Source organism: Alligator mississippiensis, chromosome 13 (genome assembly GCF_030867095.1).
Source record: "Alligator mississippiensis isolate rAllMis1 chromosome 13, rAllMis1, whole genome shotgun sequence".
Lineage (NCBI taxonomy): Eukaryota > Metazoa > Chordata > Crocodylia > Alligatoridae > Alligator > Alligator mississippiensis.
The window spans coordinates 21,932,072-21,952,072 of record NC_081836.1 but is presented as its reverse complement, the minus strand read 5'-3'; the positions used below and the strand labels follow the sequence as shown (position 1 = coordinate 21,952,072).

At 51.3% G+C, this 20,001-nt stretch overlaps 1 protein-coding gene across 3 annotated transcripts in view; it reads right to left on the bottom strand.

Annotated features, from left to right (window-relative positions):
• The window catches only part of PGAP6 (post-GPI attachment to proteins 6), a 70,088-nt gene extending 52,943 nt beyond the window's left edge, over window positions 1-17,145 (bottom strand). For all 3 annotated transcript variants that reach the window (XM_059716543.1, XM_059716544.1, XM_059716545.1), the window contains exons 1-2: window positions 16,737-17,145; window positions 2,612-2,789 (exon numbers count right to left, since the gene is read on the bottom strand). In XM_059716543.1, coding sequence (XP_059572526.1) covers window positions 2,612-2,789; window positions 16,737-17,130 — 572 coding nt within the window. In that variant the 5' untranslated portion in view covers window positions 17,131-17,145. The remainder of the gene's footprint in view (window positions 1-2,611; window positions 2,790-16,736) is intronic.
• Window positions 17,146-20,001: the final 2,856 nt, after the last annotated feature.

The following is a 20,001-nucleotide window of genomic DNA, read 5'->3' as shown; positions in this document are numbered from 1 at the left end:
TGGTTCATGTACAGCTCCCAGGACTTGTGCACCACCAGGGGTAAGCCCCGCACAATGGAGTCAGCGGCTCTGCCCGCTCACTGGCACCATGTGCAGCTCCTGGAACTGTACCAGAAGTGGTGGGGCGGGAGCCACACATGATAGAACTATGGCCATCTTGGCCCTGCTCCCTGGTGGAGTCCTGGGAGCTGCACATGGTGGCAGAGAGCGAGGCCAGTCCACCAGCTCCATCGTGCGGGGCTCCCTCCTCACAGTGCATGGCTCTGGCTGGGTTCCAGAGCTGCACATGAGCTGTGGAGAGTGCCATGCAATAAAGCTGGGCTGGCCTGGCCCTGCTCCCTGCTGCCACCTGCAGCTCCTGAAAGTGGCTGGAGCCACGTATCACTGGGGGGCTCCACCTGCACAGGCTTTGAGCACCCTGTGGACCCACCACCTGGTGCTGCCAGCGTTGTGGGGGCTGTGCACCATGGGGGGGGGGGCATGTGTGGGGAGAGGGGAAGGCCTCCACATGGACACCCACATCTCCCACATCCACACCCCCCCACACCCTAGACCCACGCTTCCCACACCCTCCCACAAACCCCAGACTCACACTTCCCCACACCTTCCCACAAACCCCACAGCCATACACACACCATACACTGCCCACATGCCCCCACACATACAAATATACAAGAGTAAGACTTAATTTGGAGCTATTATGCAATCGCCTCTTTACACACTGTGCAAACACATGTAAATCAGGACTAAAATATATTTTTTAATAAAATTAAAATATGTAGATGTTTGATTTTTAGTGTTAAGAATTAATTTTGGATGAGAAAGCAACCTTGAGAAGAACAAAAAAACAATCTACAAGAAGATAAGGAGCAAAGCAGAGACACTGTCTCCCCTGTCTCAGGATGTTGTAAATCAAAGTAACTCCTTACCATCCATCTTACCATCTGCATGTCTAAGCTTTACCATCCATCTGCACATCTAAGCCATGAGGGATATGACTAAAGCCAGCTCAACAGCAACAAGGTGACTGGCTAAGTATGTTGTCAGGGGCACTGCAACAATGTCTGCCTAAACCAAGTATAGAAGGACAGTGCAGACTGGACCCCAACGACGCTGTATGTCATCCACATCAGCTTTGGAGAAAACTACCGGCATCCCTCCCATAAACTCATCATGTCAAGAGGCACTGGGATTAGACATTGTGACTGAACTGGAGCACCAATGGATTGGCTTGTGTGTATGTGTGAGAGTATGAATGATTTTAGATAGAGCATTGCTTTTCCCCACTTGATCTATGTGCGTCACTCAATAGAGACCTTGGTTGCTGAACCCATGAGTTGGTCTTCTGTCCAACATTAGTATATGATTTGGTTTTTTTCTGATCCCAAGAAGGCAAACTCCCCCTCCCCCCCGACAAGGGAATACTTCGGGGAGCAAGGGGAGGAACTTCCAGTGGCAAAGCTCAGGGGTGAGGCAGGACACCTGGTCCCAAAATGGTGACCGGGGGCACGGCACCTGTCAAGGGACGGAGCTACCTTTTTGGCCCTCGACAGCTTACCAAAACTCATTAAATGGCCCTCCAGTCAAAATAATTACCCACCCCTGATTTAAATGCCACTGCTTGGTCATGTCTACACAAGATGTTTAATGAGCAGTATGCTAATTAGCTATGCAGTAAACATCTCAACATCTACATGTGCATCCCTATTAGGCTGAAGTAAACTAATTTACTCCACAGCAGCACATGTGTAGATGCTGTCCTGGCTGGCTAGCCCTGTACTGAAGCATTCTTGTGCCCCAGCCAGCCTATCTGCAGCATGAGCTGGGGGGGAGCCACCCTGGGCTGTCAGGCTGACCTCCAAGTCAGCCTGCCAGCCAGAGCTGCTCTGCTCCAGCAACATGCTGCACTCCCGAGTACACATTCAAACAGCAATAAACTCTAGAGTTTATTGCTCCCAGGCACACATTCAAGCAGTACACCCAGGAGCAATACATTCTGGAGTTTACTGCTTCACATTAATTGCATGTGTAAACACTCCCCCTGCCTACTTCTTGTATTGCTAAAAAAAGAGGAAAAAAGCTCCAAATCCCCCCACTCATTATTTTGTATGTTTACCACGTGCCTGTGTATTCATCTCCTTCCTGAGATACTACATTCAATCTGTCCTGTCACTCAAAAAAGAATTTGTCCAGGCCTTTAATCACTGTTTCCATTCTCCGGGTTCCTTTGAGATGCAATGCAGGGTAACTGGCACTACACAAAGCAGTCAGCCTTACCCACAGGCCTGAGGTACTTGCAGACAAAAGGAGGGAGGGAAGCACTGCCACTTAGGGACAGTGAGGCAGCAGCCTTCACTGTGTAGTGCTCTCAGGTAGTCTTATGTCACTTTCATCTTGATATTAGAGCCAATACTCAATGCCCAAGACTCTTTGGTAAGGGGCACATTAGAAATGTGTTTCTAATATGTTTAAAAACTATCAATTTTTTTTTTTTTTTTAATTACACCCATGCAGCATTAAGAGTCAGGAGGTCAGGAAAGATCAGTTCACATTCCCATAGAACAGCATCATAACTGGGCCCTGCTGCCCACAGATACCAAGTCATACATACATAGTGATTTCTGTGTTGCTGCACTCAGGTTCATTCCCTTTGGATGCCTGAAGAAGCCAGCGCAGCAGAACAGTGTCCTCTGGCACATGAAATTGGAAGAGCTTGGCATTCCCATACCAGCTGTAGAAGGACAGCTTCTGGGCACTCTGAGAGAAATACTCAGAGATGTAGAGCGGGTCTGGAAGAGTGAGAGCAGAGTTAGCAGGTTAGGGGCCACACAGGCAGCATCCAGCAAAGCTAATCCTATTCATACCAAAAATTATGTGGAGGCACTTTGGTGTCACTGGAAAGGAGCCCTTGCTTCACCTAATTCTCAGCCCTGACACAAGCAATTTAATCAAGGGATGCTGTAGCCCTGTTTGTCAGGCAGCACATCAGCAAAGGGCAGCCACAGTCACCTACCTTCCTATTCAGAGCCAAATCTTCTGGAGACTATACCCAAGGATAAGAAGTAGGCAGGCTTAATCTGGTCTTGCAGAGTGTGTGCAAGGTTCCGGAACTTGATGACCTAAGGGTCACAGGGGAAGGGGATGGACTATGGACAGAGCCTAGAGATGGGGTGGGCAATTATTTTGGCCGGAGGGCTGCATACTGAGTTTTGGCAAGCCATCAAGGGTCGCATGACAAGCAGCCAGGGGCAGATAAATATTAATTTTCTAAATTTTTTAGGGGCCCCGTGGGCCGGATAGAATGGGCTGGTGGGTTGCATTTGGCCCACGGGCTGCATTTTGCCCACTGCTGGCCTACAGGAACCACTGAGAAAGTAAAGAGACATGGCATATGCAGACAAACTACCAAGCAGTGTCCCAAAAGCCAGAAGGCAGAGCAGGTGACTAGGCCAAATCAAGGACAAGGCTGGAGAAGGGGACACAAGACAGTATGTGGAAGTCAAGAATAGCCTCAGGAAATGGCCAGAGCTTCATGTCTTATTAGCTGTTGGCTTTCGTGTGACTAAATAGACACCTGGGTCATGCTCCCCTTTTCCTTGAGCATTATGCTTGCACTTACTCCTTATCACCTCGGTACATTCAACAGTCAGTCACGTCTCTTCACATGGCTTTCCCTGGAAATCAAATTTAAGTTCTCCTGCTCAGTAACTACAGCAGTACTTCTCACCAAGGGTGCTGCAAGTTCCTTGCAGGGGTGCTGCAATGTGGGTGACACTGCAGCTAAGTTAAAATGCCTCATAAACATCCTGTGGGGGCAGATCAAGAAGCAGCTGTGGCTGGAGCCCACATTTTCCCTGCAACTCTTCTCAGTCCAACCCCCCCGTACATTCCTTCCAGAAGCAGAGGCATGACAGCAGGTAGGACTGTCCTTAACCTCTTCTGTTTCTGGGATAGGCACATGGGATTGGACCAAGAAGAGCTGTGGCAAAAGGACATATTCTGGCTGCAGTTTTTTGTACTGCTTGTTCAGAGGGCTCAGACTGAGCTGCGGAGCAGCCATTTACACTGTCCATTCCAAGGGGCCAGGCTAGGCTGCAGCAGCCCTAGAACAATGGAGCAGCCATTTGCACTGACCAGCCAGAGGAGCCGGGTGCAGGGACACCCAAGTTAAGACCACCCTGATTCCCCCTGCCACCCCAAGAACACAGGGGAGTTTTTGGCCAGGGCACAAAACTCATTAGTTATGCCACTGCATCCTCCTGATTTAGGCTTATCAAAAACCCTAATACAGGCAGGAGCACGGAAGCACCCAGGCTGAGAAGCACTGAGGTAAGCAGAAACACCAGGGATGCACCCAACTCAAAAAAAATTGTGGAGGGGTGCACTGACTCTACATAAAGGCTGTGAACTACTAAACTAGGGCATGCAACATCACAGGGTAAAAGATAAGCCGTCAACAGTACGATCTGGTATCCCATGATCACCTCTTGGCAAAACTGGCTAACTGCGGCCTTGGATCCACTACAATCCGCTGGCTGGGGAATTGGCTCCGTGGTCGGACCCAGAGGGTGGTGGTTGACAGAAGTCAATTGTCATGGTGCCCTGTGACCGGTGGGGTCCCTCAAGGCTCTGTCCTTGGACCTATATTATTGAACATCTTCATTAATGACGTGGACCTTGGAGTCAGAAGTGGACTGTCCAAGTTCGCCGACAACACCAAACTATGGGGTAAAGCATCCACACCTGAGGACAGGAGGGCGATCCAGGCTGACCTGGACAGGCTCAGGAAATGGGGGGGGGAGGAATGAGAACCTGATGGTGTTCAACACCGAAAAATGCAAGGTCCTCCACCTTGGGAAGAAAAACCCACAGCATGCTCCTTGGCAGTGCTACACTGGCTAGTACTACGGACAACAGGGACTTGGGGGTCATGATTGACCACAAGATGAATATGAGCCATCAATGTGATGCTGCTGCTAGTAAAGCGAGCAAAACACTGGCTTGCATCCATAGATGCTTCTCAAGCGAATCCCAGGACATCGTTCTCCCATTGTACTCGGCCTTGGTGAGGCCACAGCTAAAGTACTGCATCCAGTTTTGGGCTCCACAATTCAAAAAGGATGTGGAGAAGCTTGAGAGAGTCCAGAGAAGAGCCACGCGCATGATCAGAGGTCAGGAGAACTGACCTTATGATAAGAGGATGAGAGCTATGGGACTCTTTAGCCTCGAAAAGCAGACTCAGCAGTGATCCGATGGCTGCCTATATGTTCATTAGGGGTGCTCACCAGGATCTGGGGGAATGTTTGTTCACCAGAGGGCCCCAAGGGATGACAAGGTCAAATGGTGATAAACTCCTGCAAGACCATTTCAGGCTGGACATAAGGAAGAACTTCTTTATTGTCTGAGCCCCCAAGGTCTGGAATAGCCTGCTACCAGAGGTGGTTCAAGCACCTACTTTGAACGCCTTCAAGATAAATTTGGATGTTTATCTTGCTGCGATCCTATGACCCCTGCCAACTTCCTGCCCCTGGGGCAGGGGACTAGACTCGATGATCTTCCAAGGTCCCTTCCAGCCCTAATGTCTATGAAATCTATGAAACAGAAGCAACAGGGCACACAGGCTAGAAGGCTCTTGTGACAGATGTACAGAACTAAATGAGAAAGACTGTTACAGCTTTGTAAGCAACACACCTGGAAAGTGAGATTCTGGGCTAGCTAAAACGGAAAAAAAAACAAAAAACAAAAAACAAAAAAAAAAACACACAATGCAAGGCTTGGAAAGGAAGAAAAGAAACAGAATTAACACAGTGTGCTGTGACTTCTATCTATCTGTCCTTTTGTGACTGATTCATCTCCTAACAGCAATTATCTGGAGAGGGAGGGAACAACACACTTCTTTACAGTCCTCCAAAATTGTATGGCTGCTTCCTTTAACTCCTAAATTCCTCAGCATCACAGAGAAGAAGGCGCCTTCCAAGACTTGGGCCTCTCTGGCCTCATATGTTTCTCCCACCAGGAAATAAAGCTGGTAGGTGCTATTTAAGTTGTTCTCATAATTAACAGTGCTCTAAGGCTGTATAGGGGTTTAGGTTGTAGCCGTGTTGGTCTAAGGATATAGGCAGACAAGGTTCCTTGGGTGAATTTGATATCTTTTATTAGACCAACCCAAATGGTTGGAGAACAGTTATTAAGCAAGCTTTCGGGTTCAAAAACCCTTCGTCAGGCTAAGGACGCTGCAGCAGTTGGTGTGTGCTCTTCCTGGATGGAATGAAAAGTAAACAAGCCAGGGGCTGGCTGGGCTGGGCTGGGCTGGGGAGTCAGTTGCCAGGCAGATTATAATGTATCAAAAATCCCATGTCTATGTTTAGTCCATGATCTCTAGTATCCAGCAGGTTGATGAAATGGAGCTCATAGGCTCGTCTCTGGGAAGTGTTGTGTAAATTTCCCTTGAGGATCAGGACTGAGAGATTGGAGAGAGAGTGGCCCTCCTGTGAGAAATGTGCCCCCACAGGTAATTGGGTGTTTCTGTCTTTGATGGATTTCCGGTGTGCGTTCATTCTGGTGCGCAGTTGTTGTCTGGTCTCTCCTACATATCTTCCATCAGGGCATTTGGTGCATTGGATGAGGTATACTACATTCCTGGAGGTGCAGCTGTAAGATCCTGGGATGCTGATGGCTCTGTTGTGGGGTGTAGTAATAGTGGAGGTGGTGGAGATGTGGGGGCAGGTTTTGCATTTCTTGTCATGGCACGGTCTGGATCCTTTTGGTGTGTTCTGGGGCTGAGGAAGTTTGCTTCTTGTGATGAGGTTGGCGAGGTTCGGTGCTTGTCTGAAGGCTAGGATGGGTGGCTCTGGGAAGATTTTTTTAAGAATAGGGTCTTTTTCTAATATGGGTTGCAATTTTTTGAGGATTTTCCGTATAGGTTCAAGGGAGGGGTGATAGGTCTTAACCAGCGGTGTGCGATTTGTGGGTGTTTTTCTTCTGTACTGCAGCAGTTCTTCACGTGGTATCCGGGTGGCTCTTTCAAACGTGCGATCTACCTCTCTGGAGGAGTGTCCTTGCTGGGTGAAAGCCTTTTTAAGATTGGTGAGGTGGTGATCCCAGGTGTTCTCTTCAGTACAGATGCAGTGGTATCTGAGGGCTTGGCTGTATATCACAGCTTTTTTGGTGTGTTTCGGGTGATTGCTGGTTTTGTGCAGATATGTGTGTTGGTCTGTGGGTTTCTTGTATACTGTGGTCTGTATTTTACCCTTCTGGATACTGATCATTGTGTCTAAAAAGGGGATGTTGGTGCTGGAGTATTCTAAAGAAAGTCGGATGGAGGGATGGTGACTGTTGAATTTCTGGTGGAACTCAATTAGAGATTCCTGGTTCTCACTCCAAATGATGAAGATGTCATCGATATTTCGTAAGTACAGCAAGGGTTTGATGGTGCAGTTCTTGAGGAAGTCTTCTTCCAGGTGGCTCATATAAAAGGTTGGCATATTGTGGGGCCATTTTAGTGCCCATAGCTGTTCCCATCGGGACTTCCAGGGTTCTGACACAGCTAAATACTTGGCTCTTTCGGAGTGGGACACAAGCCAAGCTGCTTCCCTACCAGAGCACAGGACACTATCACCCTCAGAAGCCAAGGAGAGACTGCTGCCAGCAGGAAACAAGATTTATACTTTATAGCAGGCAGTGTCCTGGCCTATACCCAGAACACTGCTATTAAAGAGGGTAATAACAGGTTTCAGTTCTTGGCACACAGATACATCCCAAAGCTTCCAGGTACCTTACAAAACCATCAAACAAAGGAGGCTACAGGCACAAATCTACCACAGAGTGTGAGCTGGAAAGGCTCTAGCAGCCAGCCTTCCCTACCATCAAAAGACAGTCCAATACATGGACTACTAATAGCAGAGAAGTCTCTGCCTGCAAAGTACCAGAGCTTACTTAGCTACACAGCATGCCCCAACCCTTCACAGTGGCAGGCACTAGCAGAGAAAGCAGTTCCAGGGCTATTCAGTGAAAATTCCCTGAGTTGGGAGGGTGGAAACCCGTACCCGCTGATCAAAAAGCTAAGAGGGCAGTACACAGGTAAAAGTGCTCACCAGGCACTGTTTCACTTACATAAAGGCAGCAGTGGCCCAGCTATAAAGCACAAGATCTGGGTCCAGTGGTTCAGCAGGCATTCTATGCCCTCAGCTGCATCATCAAGCAGGATGTCTGGTAACTTGCAACCATAGGACTGACCTGGGCTCATGAGCACCTTGAGGACATCCCCGCCATTCTGCACATGCGCCTGTTGGGAAGGGGAAGACAGCACTGTGCCTTAATAGTGACAGCAGCACTGGGCCTAGCAGAGGGGCATGGCAATTATTTTGGGAAGAGGGCCACTAACTGAGTTTTGGCAAGCCATCGAGGGCCGCATGACAGGCAGCCAGGGGCAGATAAATATTAGTTTTCTAAAATTTTAGGGGCCCCGCAGGCCAGATAGAATGGCCTGGCAGTCCACACTTGGTGCACGGGCCACATTTTGCCCACCCCTGGCCTAGCATATACTACCATCTCCCACCAAGTTCAGTTGGAGTCTTGCAAGCTGGGTCTTCAGCCCCCTCACTCAGGAAATGGGCAGGAAAGCTTCTTTGGGTAGATGTGATATCTTTTATTAGACCAACTTAGTTGGAAAAAATGTTCTTAGATGAGATGAGGACACCTATCATTGATGGGGTTCAGCCTCCCCTTATCACTCAGGTTTGCAGCTTTGGAATAACCTTGGATCCTTTGCTGCACCAGCACTTCAAGTGACAGCTGTGGCTAAGAGTAGCTTTCAGTGACTTCATATAGTAAGGCTGTGACCCTTTCTGGTTCAGATCTGGCCACCATTGTAACCTCAGGGCTAGATTACTGCAATGCACTATGCATGGGACTGCTTGGAAACTGTAGCTAGTGCAAAACACAGCAGCTGTCCGTCTGCAGCCTCAAACAAGGGGCCTTAGTTGACCTGACAGTACCACAGCTCATCTTAGCCTGCCACCTTATGGCTAGCTACCCAAGTTGGTTAAAGCTGATGTGACGCCTCCAGTAGGATCTAACCCTCCACCCAATTCCCGTCACCAGATTAGCCCTGTTGGGGTCATCTGACCTTTCATTTATCCCATATAAACCCCTCACCCAAAAGAACAAGTATCTGAGCAACAGGGCTTGACTTTATCTGAAACTACTTTGCTGGCCATTCTGGCTTCCTAACTTGGCTTGTTCCTAGATCCTACATCTCTTGGCTTCCTGACCTGGCTTGTCCCTGGATTCTGCTCACTCCTCCTGACCCCAGTTGGCACCACAATCCCCACATAGCCCTAGACCTAGATGCCTGTGACCTGGTGTGACAGCAGCCTACTGGCTTCCAATAGCTTTCTGGGTACAATTCAAGGTGTTGATTTAGACCTATAAGGTCCTAAATGGGCCCATCTAGACGAATGTGCATGTGCACATTTGCGGTGCTGCAGACCCATCTGCCACACATGCAGACCCATCTGCCGCACCGCTAATTTGTAGTGCAGTGGGTATTTTTGATAGTGGGAGATCCCAGTAGCAAAAAACCCATGACAGAAGAAAGTGGGGTGGCACATGTGGTGGCAGTGTGTGCCGCCTGAAACCGGAGCCTGGCCAGCCAGAGCCATGCTCCAGCTGCCGGCCAGGCTCCACGCACCCGGACCACTGCTGAGGGCAGCCTAGGTGCTGGCCCCAGCCTCCCCTACCCCACTCAGACAACATCAGGGGTGGGGGGGGCAGGGAGGGATTTGATAATACCCTGTTCTCTGTGGCTGCAGGGGACAGAACAAGAAATAACAGGAATTTAGGTTGAATATTAGGAAGAACTTTCACTATGAGCCTTGGAATAAATTAGCTGGAGTGGTTGTGGAATCTCCATTTTTTGAAAGTTTTTAAGAGCAGATTAGATAAATACTTGTCTAGGAATGGCTCAGGCAAGGATGAACCTACCTGAAGCAGGGGACTGAACTAGATATGACCTCCTGGCAACCCTTCCAGCCCAATTTTTCTATGATTCTACTACATCAAATTTTAAATACAATAAAAATTAAGCTAGCGCAACCAGTACATAGACAAAGTCCACCTGTCAAGGGCTTCATGTCAATATGTAATACTGCAGATTCGGTGGGAGTGGGTGGGGGGGAAACTTAGGTGTGCCACACACTCTACAAATAAGATAAACCAATCTTTGCCCTGAAGTGCCCACAGTCTTGGTTAATGATAAGATGCAACAGGTGAATGAAGCCAGAAGCAGAGAGGGAATGGTGGTTGGGTGGAGACTGAGTAGAGTGACCATATTATTTTTTAAGGAAATCTGAGAAACTGTCCCCTCCCCTTCTCCCCATCATGCCCCTCTACCTCCCCCTTGCTGGTCAGCTTAGGGAGAGAATCACTGCCCATGGGGAAATGGGGTAAGCAAAGTCAGGAAAGAAGTGGCTGGGGCTCGCTCTGCTAGGCACAAGATCAGGAGCAGGCAGAAAGTTGACCTTTTCAGTCGGAAGTGCAAGTGTGGTGTGTATGCGTCTGTCTGTGCATTTGCAGCTGCTCCAAAACCAGGTTGCTGTATAGCACAAGGAGTGGTGCATGCATGTCAGCTGCTTGACCATCATGTCAGTGAGAGGCTGAACCTAGGCCGCCTGTTCTTGCCGCCCTCTGACCCCCTCTACAGCGCCCCCATCTGAACCCAGCTTCCTCCCCCTTTGGTTTCTTTCCAAGCCTCTTTCCTCATGCCCCCATTCACTCCTCTCCTCCTCTCTATCAATCCTCCTCCCTGCTTCTCTGCTCCCCAGACCTCCCCCCTCTCCAGCTTGTCTTCTCCACCCCCACACTGCAACACACACACACAGCGGGACACAGCCAGTCACAGCACAAAGTCTGGAGCTCAAAGCCCAGAGCCACCACCACCCCAAATATGGGTCCCAGCAGCTGTGGGGGGAGAGGAGGGGGGCTGGGGGGCTGGAAGATGAGGAGGGAACCCATCTCCCCTCAGGGCAGGGGTCCAAGCTGCCCTGCCCCCTTCTGCTTCCCCTCCCAATGAAGCCCCACCATGGCAGCTGCTCCATGGTTCTGACTTTGCTGGGCTGTGAATGGGTGAACATACATGAGCTGCCCACACTGCTCTCCCCCTGCTACAACACAGCTGATCTCCGCCCCAGAAGGAAGAGCAGTGCTCAGCCCAGCAGCCCTCTCCCCACCTCCAGCTATTTCTCAGGAGGAGCTGGGCTGGGCAGTGCTAGTGGGGTTGCTCCAATCCAGGACTTTTGTTTGAATTTTCACTAACTGACCAGGATAGCCTATGAAATCTGGGACTGTCCTGGCCAAACTGGACATATGGTAACCCTAAGATTGAGACAACTGAAATAAAAGCATGTTTTCATGTAGTCTAGCTTTATGCACAGTCCAGCTCAGAATCTGCCTAGCTGCGGGCTGTGAGCAAAAGACCAAGCAAAAGGCATTCAAAAGAGAGAGAAAGGGGAGCAAAAGAAAAGAGTAAACCATTTTCACTGTTCTCACCAAAACTAGAGTGAACATAAGATTATTTATAGAAGCAGCTGAAAAGAGTGAAGTTTATAGGGTAGCAAGATTCTTCCCACCTCCTAGCCCACTTGAGAGGGATGCAGTGGCGACAAGGGCAATTCTCCCCCACATTTCATCAGCGAATGGTGGGACAAAAACAGGGTAGCCACCCAGAGCTGGTCTGGCTCAGGAAAAACATGCTGCTTTCTAGTGGGTTGTTTGGTTATTTCTGTAGGCAACTATCGATCCTCTGGATCTTGGTGCACATGTAAGAGGTCTAGTCAGGTGCCTGATGAATTTGCTTATACAGAGTCCTGCAACTATACATCTAGGCAAGAGTATGGAGGAATGGAGGCTGCCTAAGACCTACCATTCCCCCTTTAGATCATTGAGACAGAATCCAAAGGCCAGACTGAGTCCAGACGTTCAGTGCCATGATGGCCGTAACTTCTGACAGACAGCAACAGATAAGAACTGTGTAGCAGGGCACTAAGGCGCCTGCTACTTGTAAAGCAGACATAATTACCCAGGTGCAGGTTGCTAGGGGCAACCAGAGTGAGCTAGTGACCCACACCTGCCAGCAGTCAGCTGACTGGAAAGGTCAGGGCCTGGCTCACATTTAATCCCCAGGCCTGAGGCCAGGCTGGCAGTTCCCTGCCAGCAGCCAAGGTGGGAAGGAGCTCTCCCAGAGAAGAGAGGAGAGGCCTGACTAGGAGCAGCTTCTGACACTGCTGAGGGACAGAGTATTGCCCAGTAGGCTTGAATGATGTTTTAGCCGAGCAGCTTGAATTTACATTACAGCCCAGGGGCTTGTGTTTTTTTGCTGTTTAAGGACCGGAGGTTTGGCTGAGGCTATTAGGGGACGGAGGAGGTCTCATTTTTGGGTACCCACTCCGAAGTGGGAGCCCCAGCGCCAGTGAAGGCACAGCTTTTTGAGAGGGACAGCCCTGGCGCCAGTGAGGGCGCAGAGTGAAACAGGGCTGCAGAGAGTCCGAGTGCCAGTAAGGGCACAGTTTGGGGCAACACAAACCCTGGTACTCGAGGGACGATCGTAAAGGGCCGGAGAGGCCTGGCGCACCTGAGGGTGCAGGTATATTTTTGTTTTTGTTTGGACTAGTGGTGTTGCGCCCTGGTTTTGAACTTGTGGCTCCCTTGCTGTGGGGCTGACGCCTGTGCCTCTGGGCCAGGGAGTGCCATGCTCCAGAAGGGAGCAGGAAAGGGGGCCACAAGCCTCCAGGCACTGGAAGGAAAAGCTAGAGCCTCAGAGTTGAACCCTGGTTGGTGGATTTTGATGAGGAGGCCTAGCCAGAGGAAAAAGGAGTCCGGCCATCCTAGGAGAGACCCCAACATGCCCAGTATAATAGGCAGTCTCCTGCTCGCGTAATAATTTTCCATTAAGACGTGGCAGGAAAGATTAGGGTGAGACAGAAGGATTCCAAGGGCACCCCACATGGAGGGTGCAAATGACCAAGAAGATAGCGCTGGGGAGGGCGACCTGTTACAAACTGCTAAAAATCCCAGTGCCTTAGCCAGTGCCTTCAGGAGTTGACTTTCCAGAAATACTGGCCCCATAAACAGAAGAATCCATCTGTAAAAGCTCTCTTATTGGGTCCTAAGAAATTCCTCATTAGCTCTCAGAACAAGGCCTGTTCTCCAGTTTCATGTTCTAATGCTGAGGTAACTTCTGTGCCCTATACAGGTATCTGTAACGTACTAAAAGCAAACACCATGCTCCAAAGAACTGTAGCTTCACATAAGGTAGGGTTAACTTGACCAACAGCATTCACAGAAAGAGGTAGGGCTGACTTCTCCAAGCTGGCTCCATTTGTCAAAATGCAAAACCAAAGCTGAATCATAGTGCAAGCAATGAGGAAATAGCTGGGCAGAGGGAAGAACAGCTGTCAAAGATTAACCAAGTTTAAATATAAATATGTGAGGTAGGGGTAGAGAGAGGTCCTAAAAGTTAGAGTAGTGGTCTCCAACTTTTTAAGTAGGAGATCACCTTTGGCATTCAAAAGCAACCCAAGATCTACTGTGTGCCAACACCCCCCGCCCAGCAGGTAAGTCTGGGGGAAAGGGGGGAGGGGAGGGGAGGGGCAGATCAAGGCAGAGGGAGAAAAAAATATTTGGGGGCATGCCCCCCAGCAGGTACGTCTGTGGGAGAAGGGGTGGGGGACGGGAAAGGACTGTGGGGGTGGGGGCAGGGCAGATCAAGGCCCCAGCCCTAGCCTCACTTCCTCATTCACTGCTGGGGCCTTGATCTTCCATGCCCCCCACCCAGGCAGTAAGGGAAAAAGTGGGGCTGGAGCAGTGGCAGGCCCTACACAGCCAGAGCATGGGATGGAGCTGCGAGCGGCTCATCTGGGGGGCCCAGGGATGGGGAGGCACAGGCATGGGGGGCCCCTGGATCCACATGCCAGCCAGGCTGGCTGCAGGCTGAGCTGTGGCGCCACTGGGAGCAGGGCTACAGGGGGGCTGCAGGCCCCCCAAAGTTTGCTATAGGCCTCCCTCCAGGTGCCACCACACAGCCTGAATGCAGCACAGCCCAGCTCCCCGTGAAGAGTCTAGCACTGCCTTCCAGCCCCAGCCCACCCTCCCTGCCCCCCGTGCAAATCCCAGTGTGGGGGGCAGGGGAAGAGAGACAGCGCTGTGCTCTTCACAGCAGGGAGCTGGGGTGTGCTGCATTCAGGACGGGTGGTGGTACTCGGAGGGGAGGTTATGTGGGGGGCTACGGTGAATTTTTGGGTGCCTGTAACAGCCCCTCCACCCATACCCCCACTCTCAGTGCTGCTGCTGCCCAGCTCAAGCACTGCCCAACCCTAACCTGCAGTGGCAGCCAGCCTGGTCAGCTTGCAGATCTAGGGGCACACATCCCACCATGCCCTCCCGAGGTGTGTGCCCCCTGCCCCCGGACGTGCCGCTTGCAGCTCTGTCCTGTGCCCTGGCTGTGCAGGTCCAGCCCCAGCTCCAGCCTCACTTCCTCCCTTACAGCTGCTTGCAGGTGCCCTCACTGCCCAGTGTTCAGGGGGCAAATGTCCCCCTAACTGTGAATGGCAGAAGCAGCTGCTGTCGAATGCTAGGCTTTGCGCCAAGCCCCACTGCAGCCTGCCTGGGAGTGGCCCCATGCCACGTGTGTCCTGCCGCTGGGCTAAGCCTCATCCCCTGCCCATCCAGTGGCTGGATACATGTGACATCAGGCTGCTCCCGGGTGGGCTGCAGCGGGGCTCAGGGCACAAAGCCCAGCCTGCAATAGCAGCTGCCTCTGCTGTGCACAGAAGGGGTGCACATGCCCCCCCTAAATGCCAGGGTACACAAAGTGGCAGGAGTCCCCCTCCCCTAGAGAAGCCACCCAGGCTTGATCCTCCCACCACCCACCTGGCAGGGGCCCCACTCTCCTTACCCCTGCTCCTGTCTCTGTAGGGCTCGGTCCCTCACCATGGGTGCCTCAATCTGGTTCCCACCCCTTCCCTTCCCCACGGACTGACCTGCTAAGCTGGAGGTAGGGTACACGCATGCATGCACATGCACACTTGGCACCCCCCCAGCCTCAGATCAACTCCGAGAGGCTCCAAGATTGACTGGTCAACCGAGATTCATTAGTTGGTGACCACTGAGCTAGAGCTACCATGCAAATTCTGCTGAAAGAATAATCAGTGGGAGTTCAAGGCAGAAAACTGCTTTTAGTGGAGCCAACAGCGGTCTCTTCAACGTGGACAGACCACCAGAGAAGATCCAAGTACTCGATTCTGTTTCAGCTTCCTAAGAATACACTGGTTTTAGCAGAAAGCAATAAGAACAAAGATGAAAAGACTCAGTTCTACCCGATCTCCACCCCAAAGCAACTGGTAAGGCCAACTAATTGGTTCTTTCGGTAGGAACTAGCCTATATAATCAATTTATAACCTCTTATCCACAGGGATTAAAAAGCTGTTACTTAGACCACTTCAAGCTTAGTGCTTTAGTCCAAGTTCTTTGGGCTAGGTACTAACACCTCTCTTGTCCTACACTCACTCCTATGAACGGTTAAGGTAAAAGAGCATGACTTGCTCACCATGCAATTTTATGTTGCTACTCAGAGCTTTAATTGATACTCGGTCTTGGCACTGAGGAAGTGCTCCTTCCTAGATAGCTGGGGACCACTGTTTTTTGGGTTTTTTTTAAGTTTGCTAGACAGTGGCAGATGGAGAGCTGGAAGTAAACATCAGACTAGATGATTGCTCTTGCACAGTCTTCTTATATTGGAAGAGATCTGCAGTTCTCTGAACAAGGGACTAAAAGTGACTGGGTCACTGAATCCAGTTCCCTAATATTGTAGGCAACCATGTCATATATTCCTATCCATAAGTTTAAGGAGACTGTGCTTTAAGTAAACAACGTGGAGCTTGCAGCACTGTTAGTTAGAGCTAGCTGCAATCTGAATGATCTGCCTGGGCTAGGCATTCAGTCTAACCTATTTAGCTGGCAAATTCTGCTGCCTGCATTAGAGAACTTGCTGGCATATGCAAGAACTGGGAGGGGAGGAGGCAGATACAAGGACTAACAGAGCAATAGGCAAGTGGCACAAATAGTTTCCCTTACCAAGTTTCTCTAAGACTCACAGAAACCTATGTAAAGCAACTGGTCTCTAACACAAAGGAATCAATGTCCAGGCCTTACACACACTTCCAAGGATAGCACGATATGGGAGCAGGTGCTGCGAATCAAGGAAAGCACTAGCCCCAAGAGCCGGAAGCAGGCACGGCAGCAGTGTCAGCCCCGGCACACACAAAGGTTAACGCCGCCTCTCCTGCGACGGCTCTTGACCGCCCGGCCCGCACTGCGCGCCGTGCTGGGGTCTCTCCGGACAGCCCAGCCACACGCTGGGGCGAGCGCGGGGCCGAAGCCCGCCAGAGCCGCGCTCGGTCCCCAGCCCACGCAGAGGGGTGCACCTCCCCGGCGGCCCGGGCCCCCTTTGCACCGAGCCGCCAGGGAAGCCGCGGCCAGCCCTGAAGGAGCCGCTTCGGGCGGAGCTCCCGGCCGGCCCGGCCCGCAGCCCACCGGCTCAGTCGCCCTCGCCCCCCCGAGACGTGCCCCCAACGGCCAACGGGGCGCACCGCCCGCCCGGCCTCTGCCGCCTGCTCGGGGCTGCGGGCTCCAGGCCCCGCGGCGGCGAGCAAAGGACCCAGCCGGCCCGGGCGGACACTCACCCGCGCGGCCGCTGGTCCAGCCGCTGCCAGCGGCGCGGAGCGAAAAGAGCTGCAGCAAGAAGAGGCCGAGCCCCGAGCCCGAGCCTCGCATGACCGCAGCTACCTCGGCCTCGCTGCCCCGGGCCGCCGCCCGCCGCCAGCCCAGCCGCCCATCATCGCCAGCGGCTCCCCAGGCCGCTCGCTTCCGCTTTCCTGCGCCCGCCCCGCATCGCCCCCCGCCGGCCGGACCGCTCCTGTCTTCCTGGCGCCAGCGGCTGCTGCGGAAAGGGCGGCCCGGGAGCGAGATTCTCGCAAGACAAAGCCTCTGCTCCCAGCGCCCCTCAGCCTCCAGTCTGGAGCAGCTCCCGCTGGTACCCAGCGCACACGCCAGCCGCAGGCCCAGGAGGAGCTGCATGGGGATAATGGGACCCCGTCCGCACTCAGCTCTGCCGCGGCCCTGTCCGTGACTCCCAGATCCTCCTTCCACCTGGGATTCCCTTATCCTCATCCCCAAAAGAGCAAAGGGGGGGAGCACTGTGTTGCCCTCAATTTAAATCTAAACTCACGCTCTACCCAGGGGATTTCAAGACGTGTGAGGCGGAAGCAACAGAGATTTTTAATTTTTTTTAATTAGAAAACACATCCAGGCATTCTAAAAACGACCCCAACAGAGGCCCCCCAGAGCAAGTTACAACAGACAAGTGTCAAGGATTACATAGCACAAACATGATAACCAAAATCACATACCACTTAAACATATACAATAGCCAGGATCGGCCAAGACAGTGGTAATATCCCAACAACAAAATAAACCGTGTTTCTTTATGTACATCTTCAGTCATATGGTACATATGACAAAAACAAAATGTAAGGTGCAATAACCCCTACCCTCCGTATCCCACACACACAGTCCTCACCCTCCCACTCCGTTACAGTGTGCCTTACCTCAACTTAACCAATACCTACCCGACATAACCAAAACCAAGCCCCTGAAGCCCAGCTCTTGCCACAACCTTGCATCCCCTTCTTCCCTCTTGTCCCCATCCCTACCTGTATAACTGCAAGCACTCCAACGTGGAAAAACACAACCCGTTTAGTGCACCTTCCGTAGTGCTACTTTCATACACGTGGTCAACACCCTCACCCCCCACATCCCATCTGTCCCCTCTGATAACCCATATAAGACATTTTCGAACGTGACCCCCATTCCCCTTCCCATATCTTTCAAATACATCACTACCTGTCCCCACACCCGTTGAGCATAAAAACAGTCCCACAGCATGTGTGGCACTGACTTGGACTCATCACAAAGCTCCCTTGGGCATTTCAGGCACTGCAACAGCCCCCAACAATAGAGTACCTGTCGCACCTCATGCTCTCCTTTCCATTCTTTCTCCACCACTCCTTTCCACATCCTACTTACCTGCTCCAATTTCAGCTCCCCCACATGTCATCTTCTCCCCCTCCCTTATGAACCTAAATACCGTTTTTGCATCCCCCAGCCCTTAGAGCCCCAGCCCTGCCAAACCCTTCCCCGTAACAAAATTTCCCAGTTGCGCATAAGGGAGCGACATCCGCCAGGCCCACACCCCTCTCCACCTGCTCCCAAACAGCCCCAACCTTCATAATAGCCTTCCCCCAAAGAACCTACAGAAATTCAAAACCATCTCCAGTGGCCCACTGCACTTCCCTCACCACCTTTTTTCAAGAAATTAACATAAAAACTTCTATGTTAGGGATATCTAATCCCCTCCAACCCTTCCTCCTCATACAACTCCATCCTAGCCACCTTTTCTGTTCCCCACCCCCCCAAAAAAAAAAAAAAAAAAAAGAAAAGGCACAAAGCCCACTGGACTTACCAGGCCTGTAGCCAGAACGGGGAGTACACCATACCCATGTACAAAATCAATGGCAACAGGCACTGTTTGATAACCTTCACCTTCCCCCTAGATGATAAGCCTCACAACCCCACCATCTGTTTCACCCTCCCCTCCAGTACCTCCCATGCGCACTTCCCTTTCCACTGGGTATCCATCCATATGCCCAGTACCTTAAGTTCCTCCCTCTCCACCCTCTATTTGATTATCAAAGAGGCCATCCTTAACAGACTAGCTGACAGCAATATCCTGAGGGATATCCAGCATGAGTTTTTTGTGGGTAGGTCTTGCTTGACCACTATCATTTCCTTTTATGACCAGGTGACCTATCACCTGGACAAGGGGGAACAGATTGATGTTGTATATCTTGACTTTAAAAGAGCCTTTGATCTAGTATGCCATGATCACCCCTTGGCTAAACTGGCTAACTGAGGCCTTGACCTCACCACGATCCGCTGGCTGGGGAACTGGCTCCACAGTAGGACCCAGAGGGTGGTGGTTGACAGGAGCCAATCGTCTTGGTGCACGCACGGTCACCAGTGGGGTCCCTCAAGACTCTGTCCTAGGGCCTACACTATTTAACATCTTCATCAATGATGTGGACATTTGTGTCAGAAGCAGACTGGCCAAGTTTGCCGACGACACCAAACTCTGGGGTAAAGCATCCACACCTCAGGACAGGAGGGTGATCCAGGCAGATCTTGACAGGCTCAGGAAATGGGCAGATGAGAACCTGATGGTGTTCAACACTGAAAAATGCAAGGTTCTCCACCTTGGGAGGAAAAACCTGCAGCATGCTTATAGGCTATGCTAGTTAGCACTACAGATGACCACAAGATGAACATGAGTCATCAATGTGATGCTGTGGCTAGTAAAGTGAGCAAAACGCTGGCTTGCATCCAGAGATGCTTCTCAAGTAAATCCTGGGACGTCATTCTCCTGTTGTACTCAGCCTTGGTGAGGCCGCAGCTGGAGTACTGCATCCAGTTTTGGGCTCCACAATTCAAAAAGGATGTGGAGAAGCTTGAGAGAGTCCAGAGAAGAGCCACGCGCATGATCAGAAGTCAGGAAACAGACCTTATGACGAGAGGCTGAGAGCCATGGGACTCTTGAGCCTGGAAAAGCACAGGCTCAGGGGTGATCTGGTGACACCTACAAGTTTATCAGGGGTGCTCACCAGTATCTGGGGGAACGTCTGTTCACCAGAGCACCCCAAGGGATGACAAGATCGAACGGTCACAAACTCCGCCGCGTCTGATGCAGGCTGGACATAAGAAAAAACTTCTTCACTGTCCGAGCCCCCAAGGTTTGGAATAGACTGCCACCAGAGGTGGTTCAAGCACCTACTTTGAATGCCTTCAAGACACATTTGGATGCTTATCTTGCTGGGATCCTCTGATCCCTGCTGA